Source organism: Callorhinus ursinus, unplaced genomic scaffold, assembly GCF_003265705.2.
Source record: "Callorhinus ursinus isolate GAN/ISIS: 27379988/994484 unplaced genomic scaffold, GSC_fseal_2.0 scaffold4, whole genome shotgun sequence".
NCBI lineage: Eukaryota > Metazoa > Chordata > Mammalia > Carnivora > Otariidae > Callorhinus > Callorhinus ursinus.
The window spans coordinates 71149555-71161378 of record NW_027397066.1 but is presented as its reverse complement, the minus strand read 5'-3'; the positions used below and the strand labels follow the sequence as shown (position 1 = coordinate 71161378).

At 35.4% G+C, this 11824-nt stretch overlaps 1 protein-coding gene and 1 long non-coding RNA gene across 5 annotated transcripts in view; one reads left to right on the top strand and one right to left on the bottom strand.

Annotated features, from left to right (window-relative positions):
• Positions 1-8142, bottom strand: part of IBSP (integrin binding sialoprotein) — a 13704-nt gene extending 5562 nt beyond the window's left edge. Inside the window, exons 1-5 of one of the 3 annotated variants that reach the window (XM_073891190.1) lie at positions 8072-8142; positions 6341-6408; positions 6201-6251; positions 6028-6105; positions 1879-1941 (exon numbers count right to left, since the gene is read on the bottom strand). In XM_073891190.1, the coding sequence (XP_073747291.1) occupies positions 1879-1941; positions 6028-6105; positions 6201-6251; positions 6341-6394 (246 nt within the window). In that variant the 5' untranslated portion in view covers positions 6395-6408; positions 8072-8142. The remainder of the gene's footprint in view (positions 1-1878; positions 1942-6027; positions 6106-6200; positions 6252-6340; positions 6409-8071) is intronic. The other 2 variants (XM_073891191.1, XM_073891192.1) reach the window with 2 other exon arrangements.
• Positions 1-11824, top strand: part of LOC141372479 (uncharacterized) — a 272954-nt gene that overhangs the window by 13862 nt on the left and 247268 nt on the right. The window lies entirely within an intron of this gene.

The window sequence follows — 11824 nt, the reverse complement described above, 5'->3', positions numbered from 1 at the left end:
ATAAAATTTTATATTTATATAAAATATATTATATAATTTATATAATTAATTAATATAATTATTTATATAATTTTAAGGTAATAAAAATTTTAAATGATAATTTAAATGATTTAAATTTAAATGATAATTGTGTATATTATATTTAAATAAAAGTTTTTTTTAAAGTGAGGCTGAATAGTTTAGGAGTGGAAAAAAATGATCACCCAATAGAAAGCATTCCTAAGCACCCTCTCGTTTGAATACAATTCTAGGGGGCTCTATGTATTTAACCTGAATTGCCAATGAAATTTTAGGGAAGAAATGGGGAAAAAGGAAGTTCTAGAATCTCTTCAGGAGAGAAGCCTCCAGGTTTATTTATCCACTTTGCTGTGGTCACTTTTAATGAATGATGTTTGGAGTATTTATTCTCTGAAGTTTTCAAAACCAAACCACCAGGTATTTGTTGGATACCATATATTGTATGAGAAACTGTGCTAGGCAATGTGAGGAGGTATAAGGACGGTACAGCACTGTTTCTCCCCAAACCAGAGATGAAACCTGTGGTCTCTAGTCCTCTGGGTCATGAGAAGTTTGCAGATAAGTTTTGGGAGGATGATTAATGTTCAGAGATTGTTGGCAACATTTTGAGTGTGTATGATTTCATCATAGTTTTAAAGGAGTCCTAATCTTCCTCCATTCCCAACCACCATCATAATAAATGAAGAACCATTGCCAAAAGGTATAATCTAATGGGGAAATCCAGCTGGCAAGGCAATTTTGCGATCACTGTACAGCAAACAGTTGTAGTTAAATGGATTACCTCAGCTTAGTTGTTGTGTAAGATTACTAAGTGGAACTCCGGTTGAAATTCTGTGGGATTTAGTAGGTGACATTTTTCCTGGTACTGGCTTGATATTCTTATAAGGTCTTCCTTAAGCTATTAGGGTAAATTATAGTACTGGAAATGATACTTTTATGGTTAAAAAAAAAGTCAAACTAATTATTTGTCACTTTTAAAGTTCCCATACCATTTTATTTTCAAGATAGCAGATGTTTCTACATGATCCATTTTTGACTGTTGCTGCCCATTCATAAATAGCACTTAAGAATACCTGAATTTAGAAGGTCCCCAAAGCAGTGGATTGCTATAATTGACTATCCAGGAAAAGGTACCTAATTAGTATATTGAGCAAGAGTGTCAGTTATAAACATGTTAGCACAATTTCCAAGATATACAGATGAATTTTAGCCGTGAACTACACTAATTTGTAGTCCTCTAGAGGACTATGCTGTACTACGTGTAGAATCTGTAGTACTATATAGTGCTATATATATTTATACATCTTGAGTATTTGCATTTCTATAAGAACATAAATTTTATTGTTAGACAAAAAAAGACATGAAATTCTCATTTAAAACAACAACCCTACTTTGTGGGTCAAGAAAGACCAATGAATCAAAATAACATTGTAGAGGATATAAGATTAGCTTTTCATATACTACCCACTTAGTAAATTGAGTTTAAATTCAGTCCTTAAAACAAGTATTGCACTGAGTTTAGGGACTTGTCTTTTATCATCATGTTCTGTCCATCTAAGTATAAATAATACTGTCTTTTCTTTTTATCAGAATTTACACTTCTTCCACTTACTATGGAGACATTTTTGGTTTTGTGTACTGCTTACAGGTCACTTTAACGTCAAACTGCAATAGTATTTTAAACAGGTCATTTTAGTTGGTTCTAATTTCAATAACATTCCTCTTGTCCAAAATAGAAGACTGTGGGTAGTTGGTAAACTGGCAATGGCTGTTTGCTAAGTCCAGGCTACAGTAGACTAGTTTCCTATTTGTTTTTATGCTGCCTGGTTTATTATGAAAAATCCTGCAGAAATTCCTTACCTCTTCTTCCTCCTCTTCTGAGCTGTCACCATTTCCATCTTCTTCAGATGAGTCACTACTGCTCTAAAAAATATATATATGTGTGAATTTGTAAATATATGAATATCTGTGTACATATATATGTACACATACGTTCAACACCAAAGGAAATTTCCTGCTGATTGAATTAAGATAAAATATGTACAAATATTTACCCTAATTAGGGTAATATACTAATACTAATTAGTATTACCATCTTGATTGATTTATTTACTTAGAACAGTTCTCATATAAATCTGAGAAAAAGATATAAGGAGATTGGGAATATATAAAATGAGGTTAGAAAAAGGCATTTTGTAGTGATCAAGATATGAAATGAGATACTCCATTTTCAACACCAAAAACATAGGAAATATGTTGAAACATTTTGTATGTAAAAAACTAGAGCAGTGAATCACAGAATTGCTTAACTCTGCAAGAACAAGAGGATTATCTGGTTCAATTTATTTTACAGAGAAGGAATCAAGCCCAGAGCAGCTGTGACTTCTCCAACCAGTTCAAGGCAAATGAACTAACACATAGATCATATTATTTTGTTTTCTTTATAAAATATAAAATGATTAGGCTTATTGTGAAATAAAAGTTGTTACTGGATGATTCTTTTAAAGAATGAGCTCCTGGGGCGCCTGGGTGGCTCAGTTGGTTAAGCAACTGCCTTCGGCTCAGGTCATGATCCTGGAGTCCCGGAATCGAGTCTCGCATCGGGCTCCCTGCTCGGCGGGGAGTCTGCTTCTCCCTCTGACCCTTCCCCCTCTCATGCTCTCTCTCTCTGTCTCATTCTCTCTCTCAAGTAAATAAATAAAATCTTTAAAAAAAAATAATGACCTCCTGGTGAATTTAAATTAGAATTTAACTTGAAATTAGATTTACATATAATTTTTAATATCTTTCAGTCTAATTAAAGCTACTTCATAAAATAAGCCTCTCTCTATATATAAATGAGATTTTATATATATGAGGTAAAAATTATATAAGAGCAAAATTAATTCACTTACTCATTTAGGAGAGTTATAGAGTACCATCCCTCTAAAGAGTTCAATATTGAATGAGAATATATTAAACCGAGGAGTCTGTATATAAAAATATAAGTTAACAAGCTTTGCTACTTTTTAGAAGGAAATATAAGTCTAAACACTTGTTATCAGAGACTTTGAGACAGTAGAGGAGATTTTTCATCTTTCTCCCAATGACAAATTGAATTTTCCTTCTCTTTCTGCAACCACCCCTAATAGCACCAGGTAGATAAATGGATACCTGACTTAAGATGCTGTTATTTTCTGCCCTGCAAATCTTAGCTTAGATTCTGATGACCTAGTTAAGTACTGTGGGTCTTAGAAAATAGAGCTTGAGAAGAATCTCAGGGTTAGAAATCAGATATGAGGAAACACTCATATTCCAGTCTTACTCAAGGCTGTCCCTATGGGACTCATTCTTCAGTGGCCATGCCATCCACCCAAGAAAAGGGAATGCTTGTCCCCTTGAGCCAAGAATAACCTTGGGTGGAAAAGAGAATAATTATACCTGCTCTTCCACTGCCATGACCTTAATGGTTGTGCTTTCCCTAGCCCAGAGGGTGAATAAAGCATGGTATTACATGTAAACTATTTCTATTTGTTAGTAAGAGAGGACAGCATATTTTTGCAACGTCTTTTGTCTCAGTGGGAATGTTTGAATCTTTTTACAAGGTTCCTCACCCTTAGCTTTCTTGCTGTCCCAGCCACATCACTCTTCAATTAGTGTCTGCCGTGAGAACAGTTTTAAAGCTTCATGCAATGCCCTAAAGCCTTGACATTTTCTTTTTTCCTTTCTTTCATTTATGCCAATTTGTAACTAAGACATATTATTCTTCCAGAAGTCAAATACACACACACACATGTATGTATATATGTTTTACCATTACTCCTTTCAACTTCTGTCACTCCCATTTATTCAATCCCAAAATATGTGTTTCAGGCATTGTTTTGAGAATGAGGGTGGTAGCAAGAGATGAAGTTGGAAACATGGACAGTTTCCCTGTGTCAAGCACCGTGATAGCTGAGATCAGTACAATAAAGGAAATATAAAGATTCTGCCCTCAAAGAATTCACATACAATTCAAATAACATGTGATTCCTTAAAGAAGCAATTTCCTCAATTAAAAATGCTTAGGGTATTAAGCTTATTTATGCTTCTATTTCTATAGCCAAGCACAGAGATAAGCTATAGGTAGACTGTTGATAGCTTTATAATCGATAGGACATATTTCATGGAAGTTGGTGTTTTAGAAATGATTATATGTAAGGGTGCCTGGGTGGCTCTGTTGGTTAAGTGGCTAATTCTTGATTTCCGCCTGGGTCATGATCTCAGGGTTATGGAATCGAGCCCCACGTTGGGCTCCATGTTCAGCGGGAATCTGCTTGAGGATTCTTTTTCTCCCTCTCCCCCTGCCCCTCCCCCGACTTGTGCACGCTTTCTCTAAAATAAATAGATAAATCTTAAAAAAAAAAGAAAAAAGTAATTATATGTAAACACAGATTTGTTTGAATAAAACATAAAGTTCAAAGCCAGTACAGCTTAATGAATTTTGGGGTGACAATCTGGGCACCAAATACTTGATAGATTTAAGAGAATAAATAATACAGAGCTATGGAAAATATATAAGTAGACATGTAAGGGAAAAAATTCTAGAAATCAAACTTTGTAAAGGAGGAGAATAGATCATCAATACTAGGTCAGACTGTTGGATTGGGGAGTATATTTTATTGGATATTTTTAAAATACAACTGTCTTACAAACTCTGCATTAGTTGAAATGAATTTGCATATAATTTCTCTAAATATTGTATATTAAAAATCTACTTAAAGATTTCTGAATTTTGAATTTATCAGTAAGAAAAATAGAACCTCTCCTAATATCTTTTCACTATGGATATTTTAATTGGATCACATTTATATGTCTATAAAAATTTATAGATGGAAATATCTCTATGTGATATTTTTAAAAAATTGAGGAGCTAGCCAGAAATTTAAACTTATTATCATTTCCATTTAGCTTAAGAAAGAGAATGAAGCAAACATTCAAATGAGCACTGTTTATTTGTGGGGTCTGAGGTGTACCAAAGAATGGAAGACAATTCTGAAAACCCACAACTCTTGTATCATCTGTGCTCATATTTCTGTGGCCACACACATTCCCCATAATTATTATGGTGCTATAAATACTCTAAGATTATCATTTCCTATCATTGTATGAGTTAGAAATGGGTTGGCCCAACATATGGCAGGATGCTCTGCCAAGCCACTGTGCTGAGGCATCGTTTTCAGCATCTTGACTGCTTTTAGTGTCTCAGGAGTCCTGGGTCAAATGGTGCCCTGAACCCAAACTGTATAGTAATAAAAATAGCACAATTCTGGTTTGTTGAATATTTTAAATCAACACCACACCCTCAAGTTTTCAAAGGCTTTCTTCACTGGTAACCTAGTAAAAACAGAAGTTCTTATTTTTAGTGTTTGTTAATTTCCTTTTTGTTTACAAATTTCAAGGATCTCTTGTTTTTCTCACAAACACTCTCACAATTCACTTCGTGAATTTCTCTCTTTCCTCTATCATTCTTGAGCCACGCTTCTGTTATAGTGACCAACACAGGTCAGAGGTTCAGAAAATCTTCAGCAATCACCACTGATTATCAGGAATGTTTTTTAAAAAATGGTCTCTGCTGTTTATGAAGTCAGTTTTTCCCTTACCAATTAAAGGACTGTAAATTATCGGATGTTAACAGCTATATGACAGTTTTGACTCAACTATAAAATGACAGTTAGTGACCTTATCACTGACTTAATTGTCAACAACAGATAAAATTGTCCATTTCGTCAATGCATTAGCCAAAACACCTGAACTCTCAGGGTGTTTGCTTTTATTATATCATTCTAGACTGGGCCCAAATGATGTGTATATCTCTGCTTTAAAAGAGAACTTAGGAATAAATTTTATTGTATTGTAGTAAAAATAAACTTTTTGTAGTAAGTCTTTCTGGTTGACTTTCAGTGAGAATTGAATTTAGGTGTTTTGTAGTTAAATTTGATTCCCTTTAAATTATAATGGGTGGGAAAGAAAATAAATTTTTATACTTACCTGAACTGGAAATCGTTTTAGAGGAGGATAAAAGTAGGCATGCTTGTAAAGAGAATATCGTGGCCGGTACTTAAAGACCTGCATAAGCAAAATAAATGATATATTCATGTTTAATGTGCAGTAAATCTAAAGGAAATATAGTCAGGCCAAGAAAGTACACTAAGCATAATTACCCCATTTTCTTCAGAATCCTCTAATTTGGCTCTTCGATGCGTATTTTTCATCTGTTTGTAAGAATATTTAATTATTACATACTCTCTCTTTTACATGAAAAGACAAGGAAATAACTATAGGTTTTTAATATTGAACTTACTGAGAAAGCACAGGTCATTCCCAAAATGCTGAGCAAAATTAAAGCAGTCTTCATTTTGGTGATTGCTTCTGGAATTAATGAAGTGGTAAAGTTAATAAATATTAAAACCAGAAGTGTAACTTTTTTTTCTTTTTTAAGATTTTATCTATCTGACACAGAGAGACACAGCTAGAGAGGGAACACAAGCAGGGGAAGTGGGAGAGGGAGAAGCAGGCTCCCCGCCAAGCAGGGAGCCTGACACGGGGCTCTATCCCAGGACCCTGGGATCATGACCTGAGCCGAAGGCAGACACTTAACAAACTGAGCCACCCAGGCACCTGATAAAATCCTATTTTAATAGAGGTTGCATAAACTTGGCTAAAAGCCAACTAATACCCACCCATTTGCACTGACATGTATGTTTAACTGAGAGTGACAGCTTTGGCAACATTTTAGAAGCAGTATGTAATGATGATGGCAATTTCCCCGTAAACACACTTGGAAAAGTAATATTTAAAATGTATGTATGAAACCCATGTCATATACTGTATTCTGAAGTTTGATTTTACATTTTGTCATTAGCCACAATTTATTGCATCCTTATTGAGTATCTACCACTAAACATTACACAGAGTAAAATTTAAGGCCTGGAGAAGGTGTCTTGGCTCCTAAGTCACACTCTATTTGTGGCAGACTGGGTCTTTTGATTTTGATGCCTACACACTTCCTCACAGTTCTGTCTACTTCAGTAAAGGTTCTTAATGGCCACACAACGATAAAGAGGCTTTGCCCCTGAAGGGAGCCCGTCTGTCTAAGTTTTTATTGCTATTGGGGTGCTTAAAGTAATACTTTGAACTTTGTTACCCATGGTCAAGCTTCCCAGCAAACAAGAAGTTTATTGCTCTGCAGCTTTATGAAAAGAGTTGGAATATTTATAATGTCTTAAAGAGCTAAAAACTTAAGTACAGGGAACTGAAGAAAGGGTTTTGATTACATAAATTTCTCATAGCAAACCATAAAAACAACTAGATGAAAACGTAGCAGGAATAATATAAAAAGAACCAAGTGATTCATGTAGGCAGCAATTGGCTGCCTACATAAATCTCATTTTATTTACTTTCTGATTCATAAAAAACAAAGACTCTATATTGACTACTACTAACCCAGACGACAATTCAAACATTCTTAAAGGATAGTTTTGAAAATCTAATTACAAGTTTTCATTGGGAAAAGTATGATAAACTAACATTATTTATTTCTTTAGTCCTATATATTTTTCCATACTGATTTTAGAGATACAGGATATCAACACTTTGAAGCCGAACATGGTAAAAAGACATTATATATAATTCAAGTATAGATTAGGCATAATTTATGGTGAAATCTGCACTCCTTGGGGCGGACTTACAAGTGAAAAATTACTATTTTTTCAGTCAGGTTATCTTGAATACATCAGAATGAGGAAACAAACAGTTTTTTGTGAGGTGGAGAGGTAGCAAGTAGGACACAAAATTTTCTAGTTTATGTGCACAATATTAACTTATTTACATGCGTAGGTAAATAAGCTTAACCTTTTGGAAAGAATCTTAACTCTGAGGTACTAGTTTGATGATAAACAAGTGTTAAATTACATAGCCATTCTATACAATTCAATAACATCAACATTAAAATAAAAAATTCAAAGCAGGTCCAGAGATGTGAAATGTGGAGTGTTCAATTTTAAGAAAATGAAGTCATCATAATAAATCTTACCCTTTTCCAGTTCTGGAGTGAGGAGACAGTCTCACAGGAGTGAGCGACACAGATTGAATATTTCCTCTGCTGTCTAACTCACTCATTTGCTTGCTGTGACTGGCTATAAACTCTTCTTTGCCTTCTAACAGCCAATCGCTGTCATGGGCAAGGTGATGTCAGAATGTGGATTCTCACCAGAAAACCCCCAAACTTCAACACTTTTTCAAGACACAGTCTCAGTTGAATAAACATGAAATGTGGTTCTAGTGCCAAGAGGTTTGCATTGTGGAATTTAATTGAAGGTTTAGATGAAGATGAATAGTTTGAGTTCTGAATATATATAATAGTATACTGGATTTGAATTAAAATAAGTAGCAAAAGATTTAACCATTTAAAAATTTTATAATTATACAGGTTTTCACTGTTTAAAGAAAAGGAAACTTTACTGTCATCAGATACAATCCTACATTATTTAATTTAGTAAAAAAAGAAATAATAAAGGAAAGGAGCTGATGAACAGTTAATATTTTAATATCAATTATTTTATATTTTTCCTAAAATATAAATAAATGAAAATTGATATAATTAAAATGAACACCATCAGTTTTGTTCAGATTACCACACTTGAATTATTGAGCTTTCCACTGAACCAGGACAGTGGAGAGCCCGTGTTCCAGGACATGAAGAGCCAAATATAAGAAAGATCTGGTCCCTGTCTAAGATTTTCACAGTCGTGTAGAGAGACGGAGTTACAGCTGTAGGGCACAGCAATGCAAATATCTACAAGGTTTAGAGATCAGAATCGGAATTTTCTAGGTTATTAATAAGGGAAAGGTTATCAAGAAAGAAGAGGGAAACAGTCTTGGGAATAGATTTAAAGGATATAGAAATGAATGAACAACATAATGACACTGACACTTCCAATATTTGCTGAGTGCTCTCATGCTGGTTTTTTACTTGTGCTATTTCAGTCATCCTTCACACACACACAAAATAATTCAGTGAGATTATTCCCATTCTACAGGTGAGGTAAGTGGGGCACAGAGATGGTAAGTATGTTCTGGGTTGCGTGGTTAGTAAATGGGGGAATATAAGGATCAAAGTCAAGTCTAATTCTAGAGTCTACTTTTAATCACTATATATCCTTGCCAGCCAATTCAGAAAGCTTCAATGATTCAATAAACTGGAATATAGTGAGTGGAAGTAATGAAGATGAGGGTGGTTGGATAGACAAAGGCCAGATGATGGGGACTGTAGGTTGTATTAATGAATATGGACTCCACCATGGAAATGAGAGAATATCAAAGGGTTAAGGCAGAAAAATAATATATTTAGAATTGTAACTTGGAAAAATCTTTTGTTGACAAGGTAGATCCGGGTTGACAAAGGCAAGATAGTTATGGAGAAGGGGGACTCCAAGAAGCTATTTTAGTGATTCAGGAAAGCAATGAGAAAGGTCTGAACTAAAGCAGTAGCTGTGGGGGGTAGAAAGGATAGAACAAATGAGAGAGATGTTAAATAGATAAAATTAATGGACTTAGTGAAAGTAAGAGAAGTGAAGAAACCTAGAGTGACTTCTGGATTTATGGCTGTGTAATAAGTGGTGAGTGGTGGGACCATATCTCATATAATGCATAGCAGAGTAATTGGTATAATCAATCAGCAAGATGTTAACAATATATGATATAGTGAAAGGAGTAGAAAATAGAATTAAAAGGCTGGGGTTTTGTTCTTGATTTTATCACTGTGTGAACTGCTTGGCAATGCTGAGGCTTCAGTTTAATCCATATTTTAAAAAAATAAGGGGGTTTTGTTTTGCTTGGGTGGCTCAGTCGGTTAAGTGTCTGCCTTCAGCTCAGGTCATGATCCCAGGGTCCTGGGATTGAGCCCACCATTGGGCTCCCTGCTCAGTGGGGAGCCTGCTTCTACCTGTCCCTCTGCCCCTCCCCCCTGCTGGGTCAGCCGCCCTGCTCAGCGAGGAGTCTGCCTCTCCCTCTGCTCCTCCCCCTGCTCATACTCACTCGTGTGTGCTCACTCTCTCTCAAATAAATAAATAAAATCTTTTAAAAAAATAAAAATAAGGGGGGTTTTGGACCAAAAAAGAGCTTGCCATTGTGTGCCTCTATTGCCTGTGAAGCATTCTTGCCAAATAATTGGACTTGAATCTGATGAAGCCTATATATACCAGGTTAAAGAAAATACCGGGTACAGAAGAATATGTAAAATGACACAGTTGGGATGCATTTAGCAAAATCTAGAATGTGGGAAACTTTATAGGACATATTACCTGGCTTCTGTTTTATTAGCAAGAAAAATTTAAAAAGAAGGAAGGGAAACTATAGATGAAAAAGACTTCAGAGACATATCTAGAGAAATTATGAAACAATTGGAGAAATGTTGAATGCTGACCAAATATTTTATATTTTTATTTTTTTAAAGATTTTATTTATTTATTTGACAGAGAAAGACACAGCGAGAGAGGGAACACAAGCAGTGGGAGTGGGAGAGGGAGAAGCAGGCTTCCCATGGAGCAGGGAGCCTGATGCGGGGCTCAATCCCAGGACCCTGGGATCATGACCTGAGCCGAAGGCAGACGCTTAACGACTGAGCCACCCAGGCGCCCCGACCAAATATTTTATGGTATTAAGGAATTTTTATTACTTTTTTCGTGATGATTATTTGGAAATGATATTTTTTTAGAAAAAATCTGCTAATTTCTATTGAATTCATATTCTTTTTTAATTGAAGTATAGTTGACACACAGTGTTACATTAATTTCAGGTGTACAGCATAGTGATTCAACAAGTCTACCTTATGCTATCCTCACCACAAATGTAGCTACCACCTGTCAGCATACAATTCTATTATAGAACCATTGACTGTATTTCCTATGCTCTGTTTTTCATCCCTGTGACTTGTTCATTCCATAACTGGAAGCCTGTATCTCCATTGCCCTTCACCCATTTTATTAATCCTTCCACTCTCCTTCCCTCTGGCAGCCATCAGTTAGTTCTGTTTATGGGTCTGTTTCTGCTTTTTTTATTGTTAGTTGTTTTGTTGTTTAGTTTTCACATATAAACGTGAAATCATATGACATATGTCTTTCTCTGTTGGACTTATTTCACTTAGTGTAATATCCTCTAGGTCCATCCATGTTGTCACAAATGGCAAGATCTCATTCTGTTTTATGCTGAGTAATATTCCATTGTGTGTATATACCACATCTTCTTTATCCATTCATTTATCAATGGACACAGGTTGTTTCTATATCCTGGCTATTGTAAATAATGCTGCAATGAACATAAGTATGCATATGTCTTTTTAGATTAGTGTTTTTGTTTTCTGTGGGTAAAGAGCTAGTAGTGGAATTACTGGATCATTATGGCATTTCTGTTTTTAATTTTTTGAGGAACCCCTACTGTTTTCCATAGCAGCTGTACCAACTTACATTCCTACCAACAGTGCAGTAGGGTTCCATTTTCTCCACATCCTTGCCAACACTTACTATTTTTTTTTTTTTTTTTTTTTTAAAATTTTTTTTTTTTTTTTTTTGACAGAGAGAGACAGCGTCGGGGGAACACAAGCGGGGGGAGTGGAAGAGGGAAAAGCAGGCTTCCCACCGAGCAGGGAGCCCGATGCAGGGCTCGATCCCAGGACCCTGGGATCATGACCTGAGCTGGAGGCAGACGCTTAAAGACTGAGCCACCCAGGCGCCCCTATTTCTTGTCTTTCTGATACTAGCCATTCTGGCAGGTGTAAAGTGAGATCTCA